At 34.4% G+C, this 25,468-nt stretch overlaps 2 protein-coding genes across 2 annotated transcripts in view; both read right to left on the bottom strand.

Moving 5' to 3' along the window:
- Positions 1–607: 607 nt before the first annotated feature.
- LOC138309693 (tetratricopeptide repeat protein 38-like) overlaps positions 608–25,468 on the bottom strand; it is a 63,146-nt gene continuing 38,285 nt past the window's right edge. Inside the window, exons 13-15 of the mRNA XM_069250912.1 lie at positions 5,008–5,164; positions 2,214–2,287; positions 608–1,957 (exon numbers count right to left, since the gene is read on the bottom strand). Coding sequence (XP_069107013.1) covers positions 1,867–1,957; positions 2,214–2,287; positions 5,008–5,164 — 322 coding nt within the window. The 3' untranslated portion in view covers positions 608–1,866. The remainder of the gene's footprint in view (positions 1,958–2,213; positions 2,288–5,007; positions 5,165–25,468) is intronic.
- LOC138309555 (tetratricopeptide repeat protein 38-like) lies at positions 6,114–14,435 on the bottom strand. Its single transcript, XM_069250788.1, has 11 exons — positions 14,304–14,435; positions 13,161–13,238; positions 12,868–12,949; positions 12,091–12,259; positions 11,059–11,232; positions 10,150–10,225; positions 9,487–9,606; positions 8,198–8,257; positions 7,882–7,920; positions 7,081–7,162; positions 6,114–6,406 (listed from the first exon to the last, which is right to left on the bottom strand). The coding sequence occupies exons 1-11, from the start codon at positions 14,346–14,348 to the stop codon at positions 6,114–6,116; spliced, it is 1,218 nt and encodes a 405-aa protein (XP_069106889.1). The 5' UTR covers positions 14,349–14,435.

Genomic DNA, 25,468 nt, shown 5'->3' with positions numbered 1-25,468 from the left:
ACACGTGCAAACTATATAGTGTATATTCGAGATGAAATATAATTTTACTAAACGTTAAAGCACCGCGTGTGATTTATTTCCAAACAGAGAATATGAAACCTAATAACATAAAATCGATATTGATATGGAGAATGATAGAGTAATCATGTCATATATTTTATCCCTCTTAGATCAATCAAACACATAACCAAATATTAATTTAAAGGGAAAAGTAAAAACATTCCTTTATCATACAGCAATAATTTTAAATGTTTGAGGCTGTCCGTTTTATTTTCAATCACAACATAGGATGAATGTATGACAATGGAAGATATAAATTCTTTTGTACTGATCTCGTTGTACATTCACGTATAATTCATTATCTTTCGATATTATATTATTTTGCAGTCACGCGAGCGTTATTTACCCGTTGGGAGTTCCAGGGCATGAATTATGATACCATAGTCAGCCATACGGACCATTAGTGATTACAAAATCTACATAGAGACCACATTATTGAAAACGAGTTTATTCTGTTAAAACAAAGGTTACAATGTTTTAATAATAATAGTGCTTTGATAATTAAACCATAATTATTATTAAAAAAACATTTTTAGGATAATTTAGGAAAAATTTTAAGTATATGACCAAGAAATAACCTCATTGCAGGCTGAACACCTTCACCATCTGACGATGGAATATTGGATGCTTTTTATCCTTTTACTTCTTCATCTATTTTCATTTTTTATCATATTTTTACAGTCTTTATAACACCAAGACTCCGTTAAGGCCATGCCAGCGGTTGAGGAAACCACTTATCTACGGTGAGTAACTGGCCAAAGCCCCACGTTTTATTGGAACTAAAACCATAAGGATGAGGGGGCTAGTGTCGGAAAACCGTGATTACTGTAGCCACTGATGAATTATTTTTGTCGAGTGTCGAGTTTCGGGTTAACATTTTCGAGTTTCAAGTAAACCTTTTCGAGTTTTGAGTTAACATTTTCGAGTTCCGAGTTAACTATCACTATAAGGAAATAACGTTGTCAGCTTATCTATTAGTGGATATAAGTGTTCAATCAAACCTGTTAAGACAGACACCTCTTTATCTTTTTTTTAAAAAAAACCGACCTAACTCTCACTCACAAAACAGTGACTTCGCTATAGATACTTGCCGCAAGTCTGGCATCCTCGATATTCCAGGGGTTCCGTTCACTTACGATCCTTACACCCCTGGACTATTTCATAGTAAAACTGGAGGCAACAGAACAGAACAGGTAATTTAGTCATTTGAGTTACATCAAAAGAGCCGTATAACGGTACACTGTGGTTCACTGTGTGGCTTTAATGTTAGACGTCGCTCTCTCTGTAGTCTTCAAAGGAAATCTTTGCTGGCCTGTGATTGGTCAAATGTTTTTTCGCTGAGCTGCCTTCAATTTCACTAGAGATCGTAAGTGATCGGAACCCATGGAGTATCGAGGATGCAAGTCTGGTAACTCTTTAATAGGCAATGACTGAATATTGATACTTAAAAAGAATGAAGTCATCAAGACACATTCAGCAAAAATCACTGAATCACTATATATCAACTTCTCTTGTTTATCCTCCTCAAATGTATACACTGAAACCTCGACAATCCGGACACCTTGGATCCTGGCCTGAACCGTCCGGATTACGAATTTGGTCAACATGCAATCTGTTCCCTGATATTCCCGTCCAAACAGCGAGTATTCCGAACTGTTGGTATCCGGATTATCGGGCTCCATTTTACCAAACCACCGGCACATGTCTATTTTCCGGACTTTCGGTGTCCGGATCATCATTGTTTTATTGTAACAAAAGCCTAAGATCGTTTTAGCTGTGTCAAATATCCTCAAGATACGGTCCTGTTTAGACCACATGAGAAACCAGAAGTTTCTCCATCAGGCGGTCCGTCATAGGCGAGTTCTCCTTGAACGCCTTCCTCTCAACCAGCAGGTGTCTGAAACGAGGAATTAAATTCTGAATTATCTAACTGAGATATAATTAAAGTGAATAGAAATCGTTTTCGTTTTTAAGAACAAAATATAATTTACACATTTTTACAAAAATCTAATGGTTTTTTTATTAAATATTGTGAGGGCTATTAAATCATACTGTCAACATTACATATTGTCAAATGTAAAGGTTAATTTGCCTAAAATATACAATGATATGTTCATCAAACTTAGCATTAAATATATCTGTGGGATACGTACCTTCCGATATTTTTATGTTCTTTCCTGTCCGACTTTAAAGCCGAGTCGATAAGCAGTAGGTCAAATACATCTCTCTGTAATAAAGGTTTAATTCGAAAAGTCAAAAATGCATATAACGAGTATTTCTATTGGCTTTGTCTATAGTAAAAACGCTTGTGAATGGCTGATGCATTTGAAGAGAAAAATAGTCCCTCAATGAAATTTGAGATTTTGCTGGAGACTGCATAGACTGGCCACCATGGAGTCTCTTGAATATAAGAAAAAAAGCAATCACTAAACTTTGTCTGGGTTATGTTTGTCTCCCCAATATGTCTGGTTCTAGTTCCAAGGGGAGATGTGTATAGAAGAATGCTGGAAAGGGGTGTAAATTTTACCGACTTACTATTTTGGAATCATCCGCGGGGATCTATTGTCACGAATTATCTTTCTAACCTTTTAAACTCCTATTCTTATGACAGGCTATAATATGTGAAATCAAAATTTTGATAAATTTCGCGAGGTACCAAATTTAGCGATATTAAAAGCCTTCGAATGATAAAAACTTTACAATAGTATATATACACTGCCCTCCAAAAGTTCTGTTACAACTCTCTTAATTCTGTATAAAATTATTTTTGACAAAATTATTGGGGATAGAATTTTTTTGTCATTTGTTTTAAATGACGTAAAGGGGGGTAATGCTACTTTGGTGTTTTAACACAAATAAGTTTCCTAATTAAGTCCTAAAACAGGTTTTTATTAATAATTCAATTATTTCATATTCTATACAGACCTATCAAATGCCTAAAAATAGTAAAACAAACTCACATATGGACAGTATTTCCATGGAAATTTAATTTAAAATGACAAAATTAATCACTGCTCACCATGTGGCATCATTTTTGTTATTCTTAAAGTATAATATAACTATGAAAAATTTCATGTAACAAAATGCAGCGATTATCTAGAGAAGACCGTTTCCAGTGTGTTTTTTACCATCGCAATGGTGTTCCGGCGGCACAAACTGCAAGGATACTTGGAACTAGCAGGTAAGTGATCATTGTTTTCATTGAAACTTTTGAGGATTTTTACAATTCATAATTTGGTATGCAGTTTTAAAGTTGGACCTTTTCTCTTTTGTTACAGACAGAACGTGTACAGGGCTATTAAAAGATTCCAAGATACGGGTAACTACGAGGATCGGGGACGTTCTGGTCGGCCACGATTTCTACGGATCGGGATGACATATTGCTAGTCCGGGCCAGTCTAAAAAATCGTAAGGAAGGTCCCTGAACTTCGAATTGAATGGATCCAAACTAGTGTTGTGGCATCCAGTACAACAGTGAGGAGAAGATTACACAATGCAGGTTGAAGGGTTGTGTTGCTGCCAAAAAAACCACTCTTAACTGTTACCCATCCTCAGAAGAGGTTGGCATTTGCACAGAATCACGCAAATTGGACCTGGGTGGACTAGTCAACACTTCTATGGAGTGATGAGTCAAGAAATTCACTCTCTTCCAAACAGATGGCAGAACGTATGTGAGAAGAAGAGTGAATGAACAATTACATCACGAGTGTGTAGTACCTACAGTTAAGTTTGGTTGGGGTGGTGTGACGGTTTGGGGCGCTATATCTTTCCGAGGGACTGGATATCTTACTCCTTTTGAAAGGAAATCTCAACGGAATAAAGTACATTGACATTTTAGAGAACAGTGCAATACCATCAGCACATCTGCTAGGCTACGGCAATAACTTTTTTTCTTCCAGGATGATGGTGCCCCATGCCACAGCCCGTATAGTAACTGAATGGAAGGATGAAAGCAATATTCAGTCCATGGAATGGGCCCCCACAATCCCCTGACCTGAACCCAATTTAAAACCTGTGGAGAGATCTTGGTATGGAAAGTTTCGCAAGCACAAGTGCGTAAACCTTGGGGGAACTGGAAGCTGCATTGCAGCTACCATGGGATGAAGATACCTGCTAGAAGATGTAGAACATTGATCAGAAGTATGCCTGACCGCATACAGGCAGTACTTAGGAGCACGTGGAGGATATACCAAATATTAACAGAATAACAAGATTTTTGATTTTTAACAAATATTCAATTTCATTACATACATGAACGCAGGGCCATTGCATTATCATGAAAAATTGTAAAAGTATTTGGACAATAAAATATACACGTGATAAACTAAATGAATATTGAAATTATTATGTTTTTTAAATTTATTATAAAAAATGCATGTGTAACAGAACTTTTGGAGGGCAGTATATATATGCATTATACTGTTACAAAATATGACGTGAAAATAGAATAAGATGAAATGGTAAAATATGGACGAAATATCCAGTAAAAAAAACAAGTGCAAAAATAAATTATGAAAGTGATACTGTAAATCCCATTCTGATTTCCCTTCGATTCACTCTTTCTTTCAGTACTGACGAAGTGCAAAAAAGGGAAGTTACTCTGATGGATCAAAATATGTAAATAATACCTTGCTGCAAATATATATTACGTGTAGCCGGTTCTTTTTGCAGGAATAATATAATCGAGATTATGATTCGCTAAAATTTAATTTTCTAATTCGAGGTACCAATTACGAAAATTGTGACTCGTGAAAATATCCGGCGATATGATATTATAACATGCACTCAAGTCATTAAAGGCTTAATGTACAAACAACTGTGGTGATGTTGTGTTCTATTCTGATAAAACGACATTTGAAACAACTGAGATGGAGAATAAAAGAACCAAGAAAAGTTATTTTAATTAGATTTTAAACTGTTCAATGAATTATATTATGAAAGACTTACTTGCGCGTTACTGCCCCCCATTTTGACGAATTCGTGACGAAGAGGATATGTTATGTCTACAGCCTTCCCATATTCCCCCTCATCATGTGCTTTCATAGCCTCGCAAACAGGAAGGATTATTCTTTCGGAGATTCCTTTGCTGTGACCATGTCCATTCCTGTTAAACATAAATATTAAATCCCATTCACATGTATCATTTTTCAAACAAAGTACATTTCATATAAATACACTTGATAATTAAATAAGATGTCACCAAAGTACATTTCTGAAATAAACTTGACAACCTTAAATACAATAGCATAAATGAATGGACACTAATTAAACGTTTCATTGTACTCATAGAACAAAATCCAGTAGAAGCAGTATTCCCAACTTCGCTAGCCAAGGGTACAGTAGTCTACGATACCGAATCCTTAGCACATGTCGTGTAAAAAGTGAAGTTTCCGCACAGAGCCATCTGCTAGATAACCGCAGTTGCGCCCCTTCCATTTACGTAATAAGCAACCAATGAAAAAGCTCGTATCATTGTTATATGGATTAAAAACTGGCAGCGCCCTTTGAAATGCACATGTTGTTTGTGAGCCATTTGTTTGTCAATTCAAACATGTTGTTTGTGAGCCATTTGTTTGTCAATTCAAACATCGGTTTTTGTGGTTCACGCATCAGTGCCAATTTTGCAAGGAGATCGCAGTTTGTATTTGCATTATTTGTTTAACTTTCAGAAACAGAAACCACGCACGTAATTACTTTCCCAATCTGTTTGAAGAGCAACGTATCAATGTACTTCATTTAGCGCCGGTCTAAACTTTAGGGGATAATTGACTGAATAGTAAAAATGACTCAGCTAGGAGCTGTTGCTGACAGTCATGGTACGTTTTAATTTACAAATGTAGGTCACTTCTATCAATTTGAATCAGTCTTGTTGATATATATAAAAAAAATGCGTTTTCATTGGTCGCCTGAACCTAGCTGCATCAAATCAGAATTTTTTACACGACGTATGTCAAGGGTTCGGTAGCGTAGACTACTGTACCTTTGGCTAGCGAAGTTGCGGTATTCCATGGTGGCAGTAAATGTCATATAGTAATATCGCAATCTCGTCCATGTCAACTTGGGTCGACAATGCGAGGTCGCGCCAATTCGACGGCGCCAAAGCAACAACGAGATGGCGTCAACGCAACATTGCGACATGTGAGTATAACAACAGGATAATAACCCCTGTGTATCGACCTGTTACCTGACTCCCTGAAGGTATCCATGAAGGTTGTTGTTGCCTCCTTATCTTTGGCTCCGAGACACGTCATCAGTAAGTGTGGATCTAAAAACAAGTTAAACTGTTGTTTGATTCCGCCGTTCAGTAATTCCATTGTATCCTTCCATCTTTCTCCAACAGCAACATCTGAAAATAAACGATTAATTCTGTATATGCAGACGTTACGGTAACGAAATAAAAAAAAAAAACAGAAATATATAAGGTAAAGCTAAGAAAATAATCGCGAATATACTTTGCAGATCGTTCGAGAGAGAAAATTAGTTTACAATATTCAGCTCCATGGCTGCTTTCGTATCAAGAAATAAATAAAATACGATTAGAGGAATGCACTGCTTGCTAAAATATTTTGGGTTGTATTTCAACATGACTCGCCAATAAAGTTATAATAAATATGTGTAAATTAAATCGCAAACAGAAATATATAAGGTAAAGCTAAGAAAATAATCGCGAATATACTTTGCAGATCGTTCGAGAGAGAAAATTAGTTTACAATATTCAGCTCCATGGCTGCTTTCGTATCAAGAAATAAATAAAATACGATTAGAGGAATGCACTGCTTGCTAAAATATTTTGGGTTGTATTTCAACATGACTCGCCAATAAAGTTATAATAAATATGTGTAAATTAAATCGCTTTTCAACCAGTTTTATTGCAAATATTAAATGGATTTGGCATCAGGCAACGCATGTTATAACCATCTTCAAAGGATTACTGCTTTAATTTTCAAGAAACATAACTTAAAGAGGAAACTACAATTATTTTTTCATCAGGCAATCAATATTTTGAATAACGGCACTTACTTTCTAGCTCTAGACGGTATAACAGTGAGCTGCAATCAACCATCTGGGGTAGGGATTTCGATTCCTTGTATCTTTTCATAAGCTGCAAAATGACAACAAAACAAAAACGGAAAATAAAGGGATTACACCATCACAAACTGTTACACAAAACAAACGGAGGTACGAGGATCGAAAATAGCCCCGCATTTTTCATAGTTCCCGGGTAAAACCCATGCGATGGGGCAGGTGACCCCTGACCTTTTCAGATTAGTGTCAGTAATCGTACCAGTTAGGTGAAATATGAATGGTTTAATTATTCACCCCTGAAGACACATTTAGGCTCTTCTACATCAAAGACTAGACCAGTCCATTATAAAATTTCAGGGGTGAATGAGTTGACTTCTATGCCATCCGTCCACATACGGGGAGACACAACTTGGATAAACTGGTTATCGTTGCTACAGACGTCTCATGAACAAGTACGTTTAATATTGCAAGCAGTGTATATTTATATATTTATACGGGACAAGGAAAATTGTGTGGACAAAACAAAATTGTCAAATTGTCGAGGCGATCTGCCCCTTTATCAAGACATACAAAACACGATTACATAATAGGATACGAACAGTGATGCGGGACAAACTAGACAAATATTAAACTATACAGCACAATAGAGCGCAATGTACCCTTCGGCAAGTGGCAGCCGAAGGCCGGATCTACATATATATAAATACCCAAAATATTTCAAATTCATTGAAGTCAAAAGAAAAATCACATTAGTAAAACAATGATTAGCTAACCGGAATATTTTTATGTACTCACCTCGTTGTCAAATATACTAAGTGCTTCCTCGTAATTTCCCTGAAATGAAAGCACAGGCTTCTTATTTAGTTTAATTACATAAATCTTATTGAAATTCTGACGAATACATGTGTGTAGTCTCGAATACTGTGACAATACTTTAACTAAAGGGATAACTACAGTGGATCCCCGATATTCCGGACGCCGCATGTCCGGAACACCCATCGTCCTGGACGAAACTATAAGTAAACGGATAACCATAACGTTGAAAATTGACTAAGAATACATAATTAGACAGTCTGGTGATTTATTGATCAACAGATTGGAGTATCCTCACCTTTTCCACGTAATACAAACTGTTGTGCCAGTACATATGGCAAGCCAGGTGATCACATACCTGAAATAAAACAAATGTATGAGTATCGTTCAAAACCCAAGATGGGACTTTTCCGAAGGTCGGAGAGTTTTCTCCAAGTACACCATATTCTCCCCACTCTCACTATCTGACAAATTATTAACAACCTTAACCGTAAAATGAGCGTTAAAGAAAATCGGCCTAACCCCGTTTTAGTATCTTGGCTGATACTGCTGTGGTATGCGGCCCCTTTGAAAGTGTTTACCACTTGTGGAAAGGTACCATGGTGGTTGAGACGGATATTTCGTACTTATTCTGTCGTTATACATGTGTCATCAAAACAAATTACTTGTATACAAGTTTAAAGTTTTGAAATACAATGTGAAAGCATTTCAATAAATACAACGACTGTTGATAAGATTGATACAACGTAACTGAAATAGAAATGAGTGTCAAACGTGTAAACGCATGTAGCAAACAAAATCATTAAGACATGTCATTTATAATAATATCAACGAACGTTTACTACCATGAGCGTTAAATTTTCACGATATGGGTCACCTTTTATAGGCAATAGTTTTGTGTCAGAAGGGCGATGACTCTTAGTGTTCAATAGATATTATTCAAGTTTTAACTTTGACTGTTGGCGTTAATTGTAAACAAATCGCTGGTGTTTAACGCTTTCTTCTCACATTAGAACGACTTTCAGGTTTACATTCTACTTAGCAATTACCTTTGTTGTTATTTTCAGAATATATGCTGTAAACGTACTTATTTTAGCGGTAGTTTTATTTCAGCGATTTGTCGCACTGTCTTTGAAGCTCTAATCCGTGTACAACGTTTGTGAAAATGACATTTCAAGTATTGAATCATTGAATTGTGTTTGTGAATATCCACGTTAATAAATCATAATTTACAGTTTTTCGCACTTGCTTTAAAATTTGACTGCGATTAATAAGTATGTTTAAAATTATTCAGTATAATTTATAGCATATCGGTTTTACGTTATATGAATCTATGTCTTTGTTATTTTTAACATATTTTGAAATACATCAATTCGCGATCAATGCATCTTTCTGTGAAACGTGAATTCATTATTATATATATCATGCACAATTAAATGTTTGAATTCATGTTTGAATTTTCACGCGAAATAAATTGAAAACTAGTGAGAATAAAGTAGTTCACAATTGTATACAAAAACGAAGATTGGCGGAAATTATTCCGGGATGTTACGATTGCTTTCATTTGGTCTTTATATTCATTCTTACATTCCAGTCCTTTTCCGCCCCCTCTAGAAGGTTTATTCCTTCATCCACTCGTCCCTGCATCTCGTACACATGGGATATTGCGTGTCTGGCGAATATGTCGTGTTTGTTCATATCCAGCGCCTGGAACGCAATGTAGTAGACGTTATGAATTAGTGCTTACTAGTACAGTACCTCAACCTTTATTATTGGGAACCATCATATATATTAACCGAGAGCTTCATATCTTTATTTTAAATTCTACCATATGGTCCGAAGTAAAGGGCCTTATTTTTCATCCCATATAATATAAAGCTTCTTTCATGAATGTCAAAAGGATTATCTGATGCCATGTTAATTTCAATAAAAACATAAAAGCGACATCAGACACCCCCACCCCTCCCCCTGAAAAACTGGGCAAGTTTGACGTTCATAAAAGGAATATTGATTCGTTATTTCTAAAAATTGCTATATATTGAATCTCACGTGACCATGTTTTACCCAATATTGTAAAATCAGAGCATATCTTAGATACACTGATGAGCAATTTGATTATCTTACTTGAAAAGGATAACATTAATATGTTTATTGCGGAAAAAAACCCTTTTGACACTACTTATAAACAAATCAATCTCCAATACATAAATGGTTTCAAATCTTTTGAATTATAGAAGCGATGGAACTCACTGCAAATCCATTACGTTCTGCCCGCTGGAAAAAGTTAGTTTCCTGTAAGAGGAACGCATATTCCCCAAGGTAGTACCTGAAGTCACAAAAAGTCAAGTCTCAATAGGACTTATTAACGTACCATGTGATACCTGATAATGTTTGAGAGGGACTATTGTTTTAATTGGCGATAGAATGACGCTTAAAGATGATATCCCGCGCTAACATCATTTCAGCAGGGAGATTACAAAGAGTTATGCTCCATCACCATTGGAGATACTAGTCTCGCGCAAAGGTTATCGGGTATCATGTGGTACAGGAGATATCGTCCCATGAAGTGTATATTTAATTTAGTAATGTAGCAATGATCAAACTTTGACTTTAGTCGGACTAATATTTCACGCTTTCTCTCTTCTTTCTACCAATCTACCAACTCCTTTTTAACAATAATGTATATATTCCACTTATCATATTTTGTTTGTACATTTAATGTTTCTAAATTGTATTATAACGTATTAAGGAAATGACTTAATAAGTTGCAATAACAATCCAATGGTTTAGCCTCAATAAAATACATTTTCATGCAGAATTCCTGGGCCAGTTTCAGAATCATTCCTTAACTGTAATGATTTCCGTAACTTGAAATTTTGCATAGGAAATCATTACGTGAGTTCAAGAAAACTTCTTAAATAAAGAAGCCTTCCTTAATTAAAACCAAATGTTTTCTGATGCAAAATGTTAAGTAAAGGGATTCCTTGAAGTTAATAAATGTTCGTGAAACTAGGTCCAGGATCCAAGAAATTTTTGCCTTCCCGACAAAACATGACGTTACTTATTACAACATCAGTCGTACTTAAATTGGAGGTGTGTTTGAGAAACAAATACTGCGTCAATTAAACTTTATTATTCATTAGAAGAATATCATCTTACCCATACAATGGCATGCTTGGGTTCCATTCGTTCACAATCCGACTCATTACATCTCTTGAGTAAGCGCTGGATCCAAGATAAACACCTCCGAAGAATAAATGGCGAATGGCAAGAATGTCAAAAGGATTCATATGTAAAATGGCGTCCCACTTAGCGACGGCTCCCGTCAAATCCCTAAAGCAAACAAAAATAAGAAGTTTTGCTTAATTTTGCTGATTTTTGACTTAATAAGGAAAAATTGGCGCCGACGTTTTTAAGGTCAATTCTGATTGCCTGAGCTAACGATGTCAATGCAATTATTTCATAAAAAAAGTGTCGCAAAATTTTGGAATTTTGAAAACATATCTTTGTAGTATATTAAATTTTAATGATTAATTTCAATAGACTTGTTATGCTATGGAACTGTAACACAAAAACCTGAGTGTATTCTCATAAGATTTTTGTGTTATATTTCCGTAACAATTCATCTATTAAAGTTAATCCTTAAGTTTTAAGTTTCACTTCAGATCATGATACAAATATCATCTTTAGCAAGAAAGTACCTAAGAAATTTATAGGTGAAAAACAGGCATTTTTAAATTGCTAGAATAGACTTGATAGGAAATCATCGATAGTACATGATATAAGGGTGGTTGTGGTTATTTTTTTAAATTCTATTGAAATAAAAACTAAATCTGAAATCCAGGAGATGGTATATAGCTAGATTTTCCCTGTCCTATCAATGGCTAAAAAGCCAGGATTTTTGAAGAAACGGTTATATTCGATTTTTTCTATTTCTGGAGAATATGTATCTATTTAGATATCATATCATTAGCTTTATCTTTCGCATAAGTATTCTAATCAGTTCAAGGGAAAGCACGCAGGTGTTTAACAGAAATTCTCCCAAAAGAGAAACCTTGCGTATAATAATATGTTAACATTCCTCAATACCACACATCCGTCTAAGAAACTTTTGATGTCCTCCATTTACGCATTTAAATACATTTTGACCCCCTCCCGACCCCCACACACCCCAATCCCCGTGTTACTCACGTGTCTAACAACAGTTTGATTGCCTCCAGGTGTTTCGTCTCGATTTCCGTTACAGCCTTATTGGACATGAGTTGTTCCAGTTTTGTAACCTCTTCTCTGATTGGATCGTCCTTGGCGATAAATATAGTGCCCACCATTTTGATACTTGTGTTCAGTATGTGGCCCATCACTGTACAATGGTAAGTGTACTAAAGACATACTGTATAACCTGTTATTTTAGCGGGGCTGATATTTTCGTGGTTTTGTTATATTGCTGTGATCGTAAAAGTTTGATCGCGAAAATTGAGAAATGAGTGAATTATACACATTTTTGTATACCCTTAAAGCCAAATTTTAAAATCGCTAAAACTTTATCGTTTTTAAACAAAATCGCGAAAAAATTAACGCGAAAAAATACGGTAACTGAAGTGCTGTGAATGCATACTATAGCATAGTCCATAACATTTATGTTATGAAGCTCCGGAAGAGTAAGCGTTCATACTATTAAAAACAGGATTGATGACTATAAGGTAATATGCATTAACTATATACTGTAACCAGATAATCTTAGTCCTAATTATTTTAGATAGTTTAATTTCCCGATTTATAGTTACAACATTTATTTTTAATTTTCTAGTTCTCACATCGATTTATTTTCGTAAATTCTAATCGGTCGCGAAATATGCGAAAGAGAATAATGCGCGAAAATAAGTTGGATTACGATATAGGAAAATAGAAACGAACTTCCAAAAGTAGTTATAATGAATGGCACATAACCGCAGTCTTTGGTTAACCCACCAAATTCTGGATCCGCTTCAAGCATCTTCCCAATGGTAGCAGCCATGCCTCCGAAGTTTGGATCCTCGTACATTCCCGTCATCTAGTAATCAACAAGACGAAAATATCAGGTGAGTAGCTATCGAGAGAGGGACAATTCCATTGGGGTATAAAATAAATTTTGTTTGCAAACTGTGTAATACCGCAGGCAATATTTGTTTTTTATTATTTTCTATGTCCTTTACCAGCCACCGTAATTGTTTTATTCGAGTTTTTACACCTTCGATTCACAGAGTTAAAACCGTATCACTTACCTGAGAAACAGCAGCGTCGTACAGTTTGCATGCCTCGTTACTAGTTGTCGACAGAGGGTAGCCGAAATCAGCCCAGTCCTATATGAAATATATTGAAACTTTATGATATTCGTCATTCTTTAAGAACTGAGCTAATGCTTAGCTGGTAACTTTCAGAAAATCAATACAACGCAAAAAAACAACACACAATTGTGGTCTTGACCATATAACACAGCATGGAGCGACAGGGGTTAAACTGTATGGAGGTAACATCTATCTTTCGCGTGCGATTGTTTTTTCGCGAATTTCGCGATCAAGGTAAATTCGCGAAATTTCATCTCCGCAAATTGATATCTTCTTATATGCTTGCACAATTAAATTCAAAGGTGTCTACATTCAATTTTAAATCCGCGAAACTGAATCTCCGCGAAAATGCTTTGAAACGGAAACCGCGAAATTTGATAGCCGCGAAAGAAAGTTAGTTGCCAGTCTCTATGTTTACTTTACTGAGGCATGTTTTTAAGGGGTCACACAGATATGGTAATTTCTGGGGAATGTTTTTCAGGGTCACACAGGTATGAAAATTTCTGGGGAATGTTTTTCATGGTCACACAGGTATGACAATTCCTGGGGCATGTTTTTCAGTGGTTACACAGGTATGCTAGCATACGTGACAGGTAAAAAATACAGGTCGCCTGATAAGAGAAATAACCTGTGCACACATTTTAAAGTGTATGCTTGCTTGCATAATTTGTGTTTCTAGTCCTATGTGGTCATTTTTAGTGTCTATAAATGGTGAAAAGCAGGAGTTCTCGGAGAAAACATATCATCTAAACACTTCTGCAGTGCTCAATTCTTTAAAATTTTCAGAAGAAAAACACATGCTTCAATATTGACCGCAAAAATCATGATATATTTAGTGACAAGCACATAGAAATAGCCTATTCACGATAATGCGTATTGTGCAATTTAATCGATCTTCTTCAGACTTTATAGACAAAATTGAGAAAACATTTATTTAAACAATGCAATCAATAAGTGTCTATGATAGATCATAAAATGTCACAGTAATACGCTACGGCACGTTTTTGAAGCAAAATATTAAAACACCTTCAAGGCATATGTATAGAATAATCATGCATAATTAAAGTATATGATATATACCTTGCATCCTCTCAGGTTCGTCCTGATGTGGGTCATGGTTACCATAAACTAACAGTCGTCTGCTTTTAATTATAGCATATGGTCTGTGTGACTATATAACTTCCGGAGCATTCGATCCAAAACATAACCTTAGTGTAGCTCATGTACAAGCTATGGAAAGTCATACCTGCCTTTTATGATAAAGTGTTCATTATATGATACAAAATCTTCATAATATGATATAACTTTTAATTTTATTGGGGTATGAAAAAAATATTTGCAAATTGTGTGAATCCGTGCACTTAGGAGCAAGGTAAGTTACAAGCGTCGCTTATCAGACTGGTAGGTGAAAAGACATTTTCTATGGAAACTTATAGCTGTTATTATATCTAAATGTCCATTTAATGGCACGAGTTCATCATTATAAGATATAATATTCGTTTTATATGATACAAATTGTGATTATACAATAGAATATTGACGTCATATGATATGATACAATTATTATATGTATCATATACTGATCATTTCGTTTCATAAAATGATAAATTCGTATCATATAATATAAAGTCGTATCATATAATATAAAGTCGTATCATATAATATAAAGTCGTATCATATAATATAAAGTCGAATCATATAATGATAAAGTCGTATCATATAATATAAAGTCGTATCATATAATATAAAGTCGTATCATATAATATAAAGTCGTATCATATAATATAAAGTCGAATCATATAATATAAAGTCGAATCATATAATATAAAGTCGTATCATATAATATAAAGTCGTATCATATAATATAAAGTCGTATCATATAATATAAAGTCGATCATATAATATAAAGTCGTATCATATAATATAAAGTCGTATCATATAATATAAAGTCGTATCATATAAATAATATAATAAAGTCGTATCATATAATATAAAGTCGTATCATATAATATAAGTCGTATCATATAATATAAAGTCGTATCATATAATATAAAGTCGTATCATATAATATAAAGTCGTACATATAATATAAAGTCGTATCATATAATATAAGTCGTATCATATAATATAAAGTCGTATCATATAATATAAAGTCGTATCATATAATATAAAGTCGTATCATATAATATAAAGTCGTATCATATAATATAAAGTCGTATCATATATATAAAGTATCATATAATATAAAGTCGTCATATATAATATAAAGTCGTATCATATAATATAAAGTCGTATCATATAATAATATGTATCATATATAAAAGTCGTCTCATATAATATAAAGTCGAATCATATAATATAAAGTCGTATCATATAATATAAAGTCGTATCATATAATATAAAGTCGTATCATATAATATAAAGTCGTATCATATAATATAAAGTCGTATCATATTATATAAAGTCGCATCATATAATGATAAATGATAATCTCGTATCATATAATGATAAAATCGTGTCATATAATGATAATATTGTATTATATATAGATAATCCCGCATCGTATAATGATAAAATCGTGTCATATAATGGTAATATTGTATCATAAAATGCTACTCTAGTATTATATAAAGATAATATCGTGTCATATAATGATAATCCCGTATTATATGATGATAATCTCGTGTCATGATAATCTTGTATCATAAAACGCTAATCTAGTATTATATAATGATCAAATCGTGTCATATACATGTAATAATAATCTCGTGTCATATAATGATAATCTCGTATCATATAATGATAAAATCGTGTCATATAATGATAATATTGTATCATAAAATGCTTATTATATAAAGATAATATCGTGAGAAGGCTGGCAAACCATCTTCAGTTCATGATTTCTCTATCTATTTACATGTGCATAGTATTAAATTTACATATTGGTTGCTATATTTTATTTTTGTTTTAGTTTATTAGATATCTCTAGCTTTGAAAATCAATATGCTGTCTACATATACATACACCTATAGGCTCCTGTTCATTATTATGAAGTATGTATGACTTTTGTTTTTGTTTTTGTTCTGTTGTTTTTTAGTTTTTGTTTTTTTTCCTGTCTTTATAGCTGCTGAGTAAAGTGAATCTGGGTTACCTCCCCTTACCAATATTATTATTACTAATAGTTGTTCATAAATCAATCAAAATACACATACAATTTTTTTCCCTATAAGATTAAAAGTCGACAAAACTAATTTATCCAATAAATATTTATTTTACAGCTATGCGATTGAGACGATCAGTCAAGCAAATTTGCAAAATCATTCTATAAACGGACCGTGTTGATGAATCTAATGTCCATGTTATGTTATTACACATTTTAATATACTTGTATTTGTAAGGTTATACTGGAACATGTGTGTATCACAGGCACTGTACGTCACATACATGGTTGCCGTTGTATTTTAAATGGCGCAAAATAGTTCGCTTTAAGGTAGAAAATGGTATGTTGTGTCACCAATAACGACAATCTCAATAAGACAATGAGTGCACCGTACCATGGACATTTCCATGTAACCGTATCAAGTTGTATTTGAGTTATAAATATCCCAGTTCCTTTACACGCTCCAACACAATTTCAAAAAAGTGTTTGATATCGTTAGCATCATTACGCATGGTTTTGTTAACAATCCAAAAGAGTGTAAATTTGGGACCTCCGACGGCCATGACCGATAAGCATTATATGTTTTCTTTTTTATCCAGTTTTGCTGGATCCGAATGATATTTTTGAATTATTTTTCATTTATCATAATACTGTAAATTGATATGTTGAAAGTAAAACAAATTGAAAATATAACTTAGTGTCAAAAATAGGTCACATTGACCTAATTTTGTATATTGTCAATTATGCAAGAATACAGTGCATCTGGTGCCATAATATACCAGAATTTCTTTTATATGTTGTATCTTATTGCATTGAGCGATATTATTTCGATCGAACGCAAAATTAACAAGTTAAACAAATCATAAAGCAGGCATGCATAACAATATAGAGCAAACAATATTGAAAACAAATCATGCACTATCAATAATTAAAAAAAAACAGTGTTAGATTGGCACAATCACGCTTTACTAAAAATAAGTCTTTACGGACAATAAAAGCATATTTATCAGTTGGTGACAACCAAAAAGATACATTGACAATTTAAACGCTTTGCATTATAAAATATAGACATAAGAAATCAAACTTAAGAGAAACCCTAGCATATCTTCCAGTATACTGTGTACAGGCATCGATTTTATCAAAAAAAACTAAGCTTAACCTTCTAACATAACAAGAGAAGCATAAGCATAAAAATGTATTATTGGCAAACAGCGCAGTTTCAAAATGGACTCTCCCATATCTGGAGATATTGTAACGACTTGTAACTTTCAGCCTTCCTTGTGTCGTCGGGTTGACTGTTCCATATTTGGGCGGCTTCAAATCTAAAAGATTTCAAACTATACCTTGTTGTATTCACCCGTGGAATTTCTGCCTGTCTTTCTACTTTAGAATTATAAGGAAAAAAACCTCTAAGTGTTGATAAGTTATGTAAGGAATCAGGGTTGTACTTATTAGGAATTTTGAAAGCTACACTAGCTGGTCTTGTATTTTCTCCATTTTGACAGTACTATGTTTACGGCAAATATGACAGACAAAAGGACAGTAATTGAAGTTTGAGAGTATAAAAGAGTTATGGATTATTTTACGTCCCTGTATCGTTAAAAATTACCAATTCTCTTTGAGACAGACATTTGTCTGGATGCCTACACATAACTGTGGTATGGTCGTCAAATTTAAAAAGTTATCAAAGTTTATTCCCATATAAAGAAACATTCTTTTCACACATTATTTCATTATCAGCTATATTAAAAGAAGAAATATATTTGTTAGCCTTCTGACCGAGGCATATAACCTGTAATGTATCCGGGTTGGCCTTCATGGGGTTGAAATTGAACCAGTGAATTAGAGATTCACTATCCTTGTCTAAAACATTTTTTAAGGACAGTAGGACCATTATGTTCATACGACAGAGTATTATCGCCCGCATAATTTTATAATGTAGACTGGTGAATAAAATAGAAAATATCAGTCAAAAATACATTAAACGTAAGAGGGTCAAGAATGTAACCTTGGGGAACCCCTTTTAAGAGGTTTTCCCATGCACTGGTATGAGGACATATCTTGATCCGCTACTGGCGATTCCCTAGTAACTGCCCAGGAGCCCAACTGCCACCCCTGAAAGACCATATGCCTGGAGCTTAGCAAGCATTTGTCTGTGGGGTAGGCAGTCAAACGCCTTCGACAGGTCCATGAGGATCGCAGCAACGCATTTGTGTTGGTCAAGAGTCATTTTACAGTCTTCAACAAGCCTCAGCAGTGTAGCTTGACAGCCAAATCCCCTAAGAAAGGCTGCTAAAAAGGACTAAAAATGTCATTGAAAAAACAACAGAATTTGATCATGTATAGCTCGTTCATATAGCTCGGAAACAGAAGATAATATGATTTCAGGCCTGTAATTCTGTTTATCTAAAGTAGTTTTTTTCTTTAATGTAGGTAGTACTTGTTTCAAGTTATTTGGAAATAAGTTACTGTTGAAGCTAAAATTTATGATATTACTGGTAGGAAGAGAAATAGTTTTTTCACAAGATTTCAAGACCTCAGCTGGTATACCATCAACTCCAGTAGCCGTTTTAGACTGTAGTTTAGGTATCATTTTATTAACATAATCTGGGTTGACAGGTTTGAACTAAAAATGTTCCCTGTCAGAGCCATTAATTTGTTCATGATTTTTTTGGATACTTGGGCGAGAGCTTAAAACAACATCATCGTTAGACCAAATATCCTTTGCAACATTTATGAAATCGTTATAAAAAAATACAGACATTTCTTTAAAATATGACAATCAATCTCTTATGATGGCTTACAGATTGCGGGTACCGTACACAAAATAAAAATAATTTACATATTGTAGTAAAGATTTGGAGAAATGAATTAAAGCATTCGTGAAATTGTCATTTAAAATGTTCGCTGTTATAATCATTTAGGTTGATTCTGAATAAGGATACATTTTGTTTTGACTAATATGATGTGTTTATGTGCCTGAATAATATAAACATTGAAATCCAATTTATCTATAATTGATAATCCGATTAATTAAAAAAACTAAATGAAAATAAACATGATGACAATGTATCCAATCAATTCCTAATTAACGTGTAAACAGTAGCAATTTATCAAATCAAGTAATACAATTATTGTTAATTATGTTAATATAACTTACCTGTATTTTTCCCACCTGGTGTTTCCTTATAAACAGTAACAATTTATCAAATCAATTAATACAATTAATATTAATTACGTTAATATAACTTACCTGTATTTTTCCCACCTGGTGTTTCCTTATAAACAGTAAGAATTTATCAAATCAATTAATATTAATGTTAATTACATTAATATAACTTACCGGTATTTTCCCCACCTGGTGTTTCCTTACAAACGGTAACAATTAATCAAATCAATTAATATTAATGTTAATTACATTAATATAACTTACCTGTATTTTTCCCACCTGGTGTTTCCTTATGAACAGGTAAACAGTGACTGTTACAGGTAGCCAGTGACCCCCTATATAAGTAAATACCTCCTGATACGGACACCAGTGTATAACAGACACAGTAAAGCCTTTAACCAACTATTTTGACTAATTATAAAATACAACCCAGAGACTTAGTGTAGGTTACCGGTACAAGGTATCCGCATAAAGTGGCATTTTATGTGTCGAGTTTAGTCATGTTATTCTTTTTCTGGAGTGATCTGTTAGGCCGTCGATAACGCATCCTCGATACTCCGGGGGTTCCGATCACATTCGATCTCTACACCCCTGGACTACCTAATAGTAAAATTGGAGACAACTCAGTGGAAAACATTTGTCCAATCACAGGCCAGCAAAGATTTCCTGTGAAGACTACATACATGTAGAGAGCGACGCCCAACTTCAAAGCCACACAATAGACCACAGTGTACCGTTATACGGCTCTTTTGATGTACATCAAATGACTAAATTACCTGTTCTGTTCTATTGCCTCTACTTTACAATGGGATAGTCCAGGGGTGTAGAGATCGTAAGAGATCGGAACCCCTGGAGTATCGAGAATGTCGATAACGACGATTTTTTTGTGACCGATTATCCAAAACTAAACGTGAATTAGGAGACTGTAACTATTTTAACCTTGTTTTATACATGTACCTTAATCTAGTTTTTGTATTCCTTTTGAATTTTGAATGTAGACATTTGGATGAATCCAGAGACCTTGGATTAGTATTTCAGGGGTTACTATCACTGTCGTTATGTCCCCCCCCCCATGCACGTGTTAGATACCAAACGGGCGGGTAGTTTGGTCCTTTAATGTACAGTAAAAAAACCTCGAATAACAGTACACTTTGGTTAAATGTGTTAATTTGAATTTGGGCGCCGCCCTCCCTGTAATCGTCAAAGGACCCTCCGCAGACCTGTTATATCTCATTTTTTTTTTCTTTTGAACTGCCTTCAATTTTACTATACGATAGTGTAGAGTAGATATAACAGTGAAAGTAACCCCTCGAGTATCGAGGATGTCAGGAAAGGTTCTCTACTTGCCTAGTTAGACTATAAATATGCAAAAAATATATAGCAATATAATACTAGGTAGACATTTTATATAAATCACTATCATGGATTTTGCCCCATAATTGATTCCTGATGTAACACAAAATATACTGTCGGAGAAATAGAGTTATCTACCGTGGCACTGATTTGTGAGCCAAACTTATGTTTTTTTGGCTGTAACGTTATGCTCACAGATATATGACGTAAAATAGATATTTTTATCTATGGGGTAATATTTGTGATATGCAAATTCAGATATACCCCAACACCCGACGATAAATTATCATATTGCGTCCCCGTGCAACAATACTTATACAGTCATAACGTCGAATGAACAAACATGTATGTACAGCGATATCGGCCAGCAGTACCGGATTCATAGTATTGGCAAAGCTCGGTAAAGCACTATCGAGGCAGATTAGAGCGCATTAGTATATGAATATATCTATAATACTTACAACAGGAGCCGATAGCGATAGCGCAGAATCTTTTTAAATGGCCAGACCAAAACTTTAAGACAAATATGACGTTTACATAAAGCCTTTTCAGATGTACGGGTGTTTTGTGTAGGGACACTATAGCATGCCGAAATGGTCTTTTTTTACTCCGACGAGGATTCATGTTTAAAACTGTATGAGGCTTCATTCATAGGCTTATTAAATGGGTCTTTATAGATATGACTAAATGAATACCCGATTTAAATTTTCTTTGTACGTGATGAATACGAATAAAGACGGGACATGAGTTGAATTTTATCTTACCCATGCACACAGGGACTTGTAAATATAGGAGAAGGGAGGGATCTGTTGTGTACAGTATAGTAATAACAAGTTCCTGTGGTAATACACATAATTATGAGCCACATGAGCCAAATAAACTGTTATGCAATCTTAATACGCGTTGGCAAGTCTGCTAGATACATTGATCCTTGATCTTAGCACCTTGACCGAAAAAAAGTCTTGGAATCTTGATAGTCATACTAGGTACATACGACCTAGCCTGGTGCCCTGGCCTACCCATAATGCTCCGCATATTATACGACCTTCAAGTACCTTTGAGTAACGTGACATTTCTAGTGATATACGCGCTAAACCGTATGCATACACATGAAATTCATTACCACTATTTAAAAATTCTCGACTCCGAAACGTGTCATCATCTTCTGTGCAACACTATAACATATACACGTAGATCTACTCACATGGGCAGATAACTCTATACACGTATTCATGCAATCGCAACTTCTCAGCGTAGTATATTGCCGAAGATTGCCGGAAATTTTTGAAAGATGTTATGAATGGTATCCATCATTCTCGATGCTCTAGGGGTTGCTATCACTGACGTTATATCCACCCTTGGACTAGCAAAACTGAAGGCAGCTCAGGAGAAAAAGACTGACCAATCACAGACCTGCAGAGACTTCGAAGATTATACAGAGAGCGACGCCCGAATTTAAAGCCTCGCAGTCGGTATACCGTTATTCGATATTTCATGTATATCAAAGGAGTGAAAGGACCAAATTCAGCTGAAATTACCTGTCATACGTTGCCTTCAGTTTTACTATGGGATAGTCCAGGGGTGGATGAGTATCACAGAGTAGAGCATATGCATTGGAATGGCAATAACATGCCTTCCACAAGGAAACCTTCGGCATAATATCAGAACGCTCTGATCATGACTTGGCTTTCATATTTCCTTTTTCAATTCCATTATTATTACGCAAGGAATTGGAATTTTAAAAGAAAAGAACACAAAAAACACGAGCCCCCCCCCCCAAAAAAAAAATAAATAAATAAATAAATAAATAAAAAAAATACACAAAATACACTCACAACACACATCATACATGCACGACGCAGTCACGTTCTGCGTTATGACCTAAATAAAACTAAATGAAATTTACTAATATGGCTTTAAGTTCAGCCGCAATCATGGGAAACTCATATACATACTAGATCTAGATCCACGTGGATTTAAATGATGTACCCATAAGTATCAAATATCTGTTCATGTCGAACGATTTTTTGCACCATTTAAATCCCTTTAAAGGCCATTATCTATTTATTGATAAGGAGAAGACACTAGACAATGATGAATGCGACCAGACTGATATCAACTGAGTTACTAGACTGAAAGAAATAATCTTGACTTATTCATTAACGTTATGCTTGGGAGCCTGTTTTTTATTATTGACAATGCATTCAAACAAATACAAAAAGAGTGGTAGTTTCTGGACCTGTGCTCAGCGCTCAGCAGAAAGAAAGTAGAGCGATTGATTTACCCGTTGACCTGTTAAAGTGATCGGGGTGTGCTGTTCTTTGTCATTGACGAAATGCTTCAGTGAAATAAGCAAATAAGTATTCTTATATGACATGCATATGGAAACATCCATAACTGGGCAAAATTTTGATGTGCTATTTTTCATTCAGTAATCGATTGAAAACCATATGATTTGATAAAATAAGCTGTGAAAATCATTCAAATGGACAGACAGATATATGTATGATACCATATGAACTGTACGACTTTTTGTGTGTCTTATGTATATTTAGACAAAACTATACCGTTAGCAATCACTTTACAATTATTAATAATGATGGAAAAATGTGAGATGAAATTGTAGGCCTCAACTTTTCTTCGTAGTCTGACAATATCTACTTATTTCACTGCATTGTAGATGTAAATACAATGAATTATGAAAATACTACTAGCATGGGCTAAATTAGCAGATTATTTGTTATTTAAAGATGCTCCACCGCCGACAGAGCATAAATGATATTCATCATTTGAACAATAATTAGTGTTTAATCGTGTATACATAAGTCTAATTAACATATAAATAATTTATTTTGCCTTTGGGTCATGCGCAATCAGTACTTCATACTATATAGGATATAGTGCCACGGAATTTTTTCGGGATGCAATTAATTATTTTTTATATTTTTAACTTGAAGTAAAATTAGAAGCTCAAACTTTTCAATGGCGGTAATGGTGTAAAGTAAGTAACTTTTGTAACTGAATAAAAATACTTAATCGTCTGCTGCTGTTTTTGATGATGAAAAAATGCCATTTTTCAGCGGTGGAACATCTTTAAAATCATATACAAACATCCCCAAGACTAGTATTAGAAATGGAAATCTCTATGTACAAGATAATTAAAAACCTTTGGTTAAATGTAATTGAATTATCTCCCCTTGCGTCTCCAACTACACTATTGATTTGTTGATAGCTAAAACAATGTAGATGGTATCATACCTATACAAACTGTCAACACAATACCCCAAGGTTTGATCTATCGATCGGTTTAAGTAACTTGGCATGGTGGGGGATTTGGGACTATAGCTTGATTGGTGACGATAACTCTTGTAAATTTGCCACACGAAGTATTCTTTGTCAAGTCAGACATTTTGTTTTTAAAACAATAAATGGCTTTGTGTCGTTTCCGTTCGAGACGTGGTGTGATGATGGATCGTATCAATTAGCTGGCAAAATGTCTGAACCTGTAATAGGAATTAAAGAAAAAATCGAGTAGTTGCTGATTTTAACAGAAACAATTTGGCAAAGAATTGAGACACACATCATAGTCGATAAAAAGTGGTAGTGTCTGCTCCGTTTGAGTGTTCAGTTTAAAGGTAGTGGAACGACTGGTTGGCTCATTGTCAGTAATGACCGGGCGGAATGTCCCGTTTTAGGGTCTTTGGCAGCATGCTTCAGAGCTATATCACTACAAAATGGTAAGAATTCCACTATTACAGGGAGACACAATACAAACTTATATACCGCAGCCTCCCAAAACATACAGACATTCACACACATAACACGTTGCATGCAAGTCGTCTTAAATGACATTAGCTGTTAATTGGACTTAATATACCAAACAATCGACGTTTGTCTAGTGACATTTCAGTTTATATTCTTTACGGTATATTTTTTGTAAATTTCTTGCATGTTTTTGTGGTTTTGATCATTCAAGTAATTGAAAAAAATATATGCTTTAATTTATTCTGGTTGAGAGAATTCCATGACGTTAAGAAGAATGCGAAAATATATGTAGAAGAGGTTGTACCTAAATTTGATTATAAACAACCAATAATCAAATATTGAGGACCTTTGCCCCCATTACGTTTCATCTTCCTACGCCACTGAGTACTATCCTAATAGACAGCTCGAGAGTGAGCTAACATATTCCAAGTTTAACTGGTCTCAGTACTGTAAACCAACTCGTTTTCGCGAGCGATTAAGCTTCGCGGATAACGCTGGCGGTAAGAAATCGCGAAAAATAAATTTTCGCGAAACTTTCAAAAACTGGTAAAACGTAACATAACTCTAGAATTTTAGATTGCAAAATTAAACGTAACATAACTCTAGAATTCTAGATTGCAAAATTAAATGTCTAAAAAACTTTCTAATACTAGTTAAGCAGAACTCCAAAATTCTAGATTTCGCAATTAAATCTTTGCGAAATTTTCAAATACTGGTAAATCAGAACTACAGAGTTCTAGATAGTGATATTAAATTTCGACGAAAATAATTTGGTTTTACAGTAAGTGAATAAAGCTT

The sequence above is a fragment of the Argopecten irradians genome, chromosome 15 (genome assembly GCF_041381155.1).
Source record: "Argopecten irradians isolate NY chromosome 15, Ai_NY, whole genome shotgun sequence".
In the NCBI taxonomy this organism is placed as follows: Eukaryota; Metazoa; Mollusca; class Bivalvia; order Pectinida; family Pectinidae; genus Argopecten; species Argopecten irradians.
The sequence above is the reverse complement of the archived record's forward strand: the minus strand, read 5'-3'. Positions and strand labels throughout refer to the sequence as shown.

Excerpts from the sequence above, each read along its gene's own strand:
- LOC138309555 (XM_069250788.1), bottom strand. The coding sequence starts at position 14,348 with ATGGTAACCATGACCCACATCAGGACGAACCTGAGAGGATGCAAG. Across the intron at positions 8,258-9,486 it reads GGGCGGAAAAGGACTGGAAT|GTATGTGATCACCTGGCTTG; the intron begins GTAAGAATGAAT and ends GTTTTATTTCAG. Across the intron at positions 7,921-8,197 it reads GTTTGTATTACGTGGAAAAG|GGAAATTACGAGGAAGCACT; the intron begins GTGAGGATACTC and ends CTTTCATTTCAG.